At 41.7% G+C, this 5011-nt stretch overlaps 1 protein-coding gene across 1 annotated transcript; it reads left to right on the top strand.

The window, feature by feature from the left end:
• Positions 1–2598: 2598 nt before the first annotated feature.
• Positions 2599–4496, top strand: LOC116223531 (butyrophilin subfamily 2 member A2-like). Its single transcript, XM_031580606.2, has 2 exons — positions 2599–3451; positions 3759–4496. The coding sequence occupies exons 1-2, from the start codon at positions 3427–3429 to the stop codon at positions 4190–4192; spliced, it is 459 nt and encodes a 152-aa protein (XP_031436466.1). The 5' UTR covers positions 2599–3426; the 3' UTR covers positions 4193–4496.
• Positions 4497–5011: the final 515 nt, after the last annotated feature.

Raw genomic sequence — 5011 nt, 5'->3', positions numbered from 1 at the left:
TGTACATACAGTAACACGAATGTGGTAAAAACATACATAGGGAAATAAGTTAACAGAAAGAAATGTATAAAAGAAAAAAAGAAATACAAGGGGGGGGGGGGGGGGGGGGGGTGAATCTGGCCTATAACAGGAGGAAACTTTACAGGGGCCATATTATGATTATATGGGTCCTTTAATATGTAATATAATCTGTATTTATATTTTATTTTATTATCCAGTCATGTCTACATATGTTTCATTTTGTAGCCATTTCCCCAGTTCCTAGCAAATAACTCTTCTTTCAATTTCAGTTTGTTTGTTAACTTTTCCATCCCCTGGATTCCTCGATTATAGATAGCCATTGCTTACATTGTGGCATGTCTGCTTTCAGCCAATTTTTAGTGATTGTCTTCCTGCTCGCTGTAAGAAGAATTTTCTCTCTCTATCTACACACTCTTCTAATTGTCTAGGTCCTATAGGTATAAGACTTTACATGTAAAGGGAATTGGATATCCCAGGGTCTGGCATACAACGTCAGGGTCTTTTTCAGGTTGTCCAGGATACTGCACTTGGGAGACATGGAAGAGGGCAAAGAAGATGGAAAGTGCCAATGTCAATTAAGAGAGGGGTCTGCAGGTGACTAAGGGTCCTGTCCACCAGGTCAGGGGGTGTAGTTCAGGTGACTTTAGGCTACAGTGAGTGAGAGGAGAGGTTTTGACCATTTATGTGAATTTCTGATGAAATCATGCAATGAACGAATTCCAGGTAAACCAACAACAGTTTCAACTTATATTTGATTAAAATGAATGTTATTAGTTATTACAGAGGCTGCTAGTTATTACTAGCATGTTTCATTTCATCCTTGAGCACATGAGTCACAGTTAGTGTGTTGTACTCCACAGTGAAAAGCTTTCCCAACAACCAGCTGCTGCAGAACCACCATTAACACCTCTCTTACAAAGCTGAGGCCCGAATAATAGAGCCCAGAACTAAGGATTGTCAAGCTAAATCAAACGGTTTTATTATGGAGTTTGCTATGTATGATTCTACAGTCAGGGGATGGCAGATTAATTAATACACGTATCAGGATAAACATGCTAGCATACGTGTGGTAAATGTATATGACACAAACAAACATAAGATGTTACATACAAAATGAATAGTGGATAAGATGGGGAGAGAGCATTCAAGTATTTTAGAGCAGTTTAGTGGGTATACAGTGTGCTCACACACACACTCAAACACACACACATACGCTCGTAAGGTTACTATTACAAGGGTAAGCCATGATCCTTGAAACAGAACTTCAATTGCTATGCTGATGACACCCCACTTTACCTATCCATCAAACCTGACATAATTGTACAACTACATCAGATAGAAACTTGACTGAAAGATGTGAAAGCATGGATGACTAACAACGTTCTTCCTCCTTAATTCATGTATTACTGAGGTTATTAGGCCCTAAACAATTGAGAATGACATTATTCAGCCATCTACCCAGACGTGATGACATCTCATTAACATCCAACACTAGGATCTCTAGTCTCTTTGTAATTATCTCTATTTAATTATCAGCCAAGTCAACTCACATAAAACAGATCTCAAAGACACCATTTTTTTCATCTACTCAATATTGTCAAAAATCAGACAAGCCCTATCCCTATAACCCTTAGCTCTAGACCCTGCCACTCGCACACTTACGAGAACAAAAAATATATATATACATAACACACATGTACGTCCATCCCTAGTGGGCTCATAGTTGAAGGTGATGTTACGACCCGGCTCTTGAACAGGCCCGTAACAGTGATGATCTGTGTTTTAGATATGTTAAGCCTACAGCCAGACTGTGAAGAATCTCGGCCGAGGCCAGTGCTCATACACCAACAAATGGTTCAGAGGTCTGACAAAAGCAGACCTAACGATTGCTATATTCATGACCTACCCGGCGTGCAAACAGGCACATACACACTAAGCTTGCAAACTGTATGCAAAATACATAGCTTTCATAAGGGAAGGAAACACCTGGTGGTTAGCTACTTCTCGGCAAAACAGCTTGTTACATTTAGAAGAGGAAGTGGTACATGGTCAAAACAGCACAGAAGGAGAAAGGGAAAGACTTCACTTGATGAACAGTTTTCCACAATATGACACCAAGTATTACAGTAATGATTAGTTGCAGCTTTGTTCAGATATTACTTTTCTCTTCTGGTTTGCCTCTTTCATGGCATCTACTGTAGGGAATGTTGTTGGCTGGATGACTGTAAGCACATAATGTGACCCCTAGGCTACCACAGTTATGCTTATAATGTGACACCTGTCCATATGGGTGGTGGTTGTTTACATAGTAATTCTTGTGTGAGCATAGAAATGCTCATATTGGGGACTGATGGAACCGAATAAAGCTGTTTTGCTTACATTATGTTTTGAGTGCCTACATCTTTGTTTCATCTGACTCTGTAACTCATACCCCTGGACATGTACTTTTTTTTATATGTCTTTGTCTCAGTAAAAACAAATAGCTGAGACCTGACTCATTAGCATTCAAATGGCTTATGTGAGAATTCAAGTTCTCTTGTAGCATTTGATCCCCCCCCCTTCACTTTTTGTCCTATGTTCTCACCCCTCCTCCCTCAGAGGACCTGCTTCCCAATCCATAAGCCTGAAGACTCTGTGGTCACGTGCAATGAGTACACCGGCAGAGTGGGCGCAGGTAGGTAGCCAGTCAGGTAGGCCATCTGATCATTTCATTCAGGCCAAATGAATTGATTGGATGGGCTTTTTACAGCCCTGCGACTCCCACAAATGATGTTTTTTTTTATTTTTATTGTCAGAGCATTTAATGTGTTCATTGCTGTCAGGATCAAGAGAATTTCAAGAAATACTGTATATAAAAAATATTTTGAAAGAAATCCCCTATTCAGTAGACCTACTGTGATTGTGTCATGCTGTTTTAAAACAATTAATATTCTATAATATATATTCACCCGAATACATTTACATATCTGGGAGATTATGAAAGATTTTCCAGAACCACTTAGACAAGCCATTTATAACAGTATATTTGGACGCTATTAAATGTACATATCTGGCTGTTATCAGAAATGTTCCAGTATGTGACATACCATCGTAACCATGGACATCCACACCATCAGAGAGGATTTACGCAGACCAGAGAAAGCCCTTGCCTCATTGCCCATTATTTCCCTCTGGAGTGGTTGAGGGTCTTTCAGAGCCATTTAAAGAATGTCCATTAATGTGATACATGTAGCAGAATTTCTAGCAGCTTGCCATAACCTGAGGGAGAGCTAGTGAGGCTTCCCATAACAAAACATGAAGAATAGGAATAGAAAGAAGCAAGTCTGCTGGACAACTCCCACTGGAGACTGATGATGATGCTGGAGAACATGACACTGTGATCTCTCTCTGTTTCAGAAAGGCAACATGGCAGCTGGGTACACATATGAAGGTAGGAGATGTGTGTGTGTGTGTGTGTGTGTGTGTGTGTGTGTGTGTGTGTGTGTGTGTGTGTGTGTGTGTGTGTGTGTGTGTGTGTGTGTGTGTGTGTGTTTTTTTGTGTCAGAGAGAGAGAGAGAGAGAGAGAGAGAGAGAGAATGAAAATGTGAAACAGAGAGTGAGTGTTAGGAAAGTGTGCGTAAGTGCATGAAAAGGAGAAACAGAGAGAGAGTGTGTGTGTGTGTGTGTGTGTGTGTGTGTGTGTGTGTGTGTGTGTGTGTGTGTGTGAAAGTCATTAACACCACTCTCTTCCCCTACAGATTTTAAACTGGTCATCCATGATCCTTTCGTGAAGTGTTCTCTTTGTGATGATGTCACACTGCCCTGTCACCTCTCACCTGAAACCAGTGCTGTTGCCATGGAGATCAGGTGGTTTAAGGGCACAGACTGTATCTACCTGTATAAGAATGGCCATGTGACTGTGAGGGAGGACTATGAGGGCCGAGTGAGTGTGAACACCCTGGAGCTGCAGAGAGGAGACGCGTCTCTGACACTGAGAGTGAGCAGAGAGGAAGATAAAGGACTGTACACATGCCAGGTCATCAGTGGAGAACACAAGGAGGAGGGAAGAGTCCGTTTGCTGCCAAGAAGTAAGTTGTTTCTGTTTCTCTGCTATGAAGAGCTCAGTGGTGTCATTCATGCTGCTCAGACTTCCATACTGTACACTTACACCCTCTCTCGTCTTCTGTTTTAAAACGGACACACACACACACACACACACACACACACACACACACACACACACACACACACACACACACACATTGCTTGACTCATAGTTTTTATAGCACTGGCTGGAAGCTGTCAAGGCTGCCATGTGCTGATCTCTCCATATCACACACCATCGACAGCAATGAGGAGATCTTCATCTTCTGTGTGAGAGCTGGCCTGCAGCCTCTGCTATGTACAACTATGTACAGTTGAGCACTGAGGTATCCCTTCATCCATACATCCCTCTGTAGCTCTCTTAAAGGGCATGACAGACTTGTAGACCTGATAGCTGCACAGATCCCTCCAGCCGAGGATGAGCGTATCTGTCCGTTCTGAATGGTTCAATGTGGTAGTGGTGGTACGTGGTACATAAGCCCTGCTCTCATTTACACACACACACTCATTTAAATATTAATGAGAGCACGTTCAAATCATTTCTGCACCATTCATACTGTTTTATTTCCTCTCCATTCATACTGTTTTATTTCCTCTCCATTCATACTGTTATATTGTCCAGTTCTGACAGGATTTTTAGAGCTCCTGTGTATTAGTGCCGCTTTACATGAATCAGTGACTCTTTTATTTAGGAGACACGATTTGCGCAAGTATTGGGCATGAAACTGGTTGTAAAAGCACCATTCCTAAAGTGTGCTCCATTCAGAACACAGATGTTCTTAATCCATTTGTTGGGCATTTCGCCAGAGAAGACAAAACTGTGTCCCTCCTCGAGCCGCTTTGTGTCCAGACTTTTCCTGGAAGATGACTTTTCATGTTGGAATAATGTCCATTTGTCCGGAGATAC

Source organism: Clupea harengus, chromosome 14 (assembly GCF_900700415.2).
Source record: "Clupea harengus chromosome 14, Ch_v2.0.2, whole genome shotgun sequence".
NCBI classification, from domain to species: Eukaryota; Metazoa; Chordata; class Actinopteri; order Clupeiformes; family Clupeidae; genus Clupea; species Clupea harengus.
Note: the sequence above shows the minus strand (reverse complement) of the source record. Positions and strands in the feature narration are given on the sequence as shown.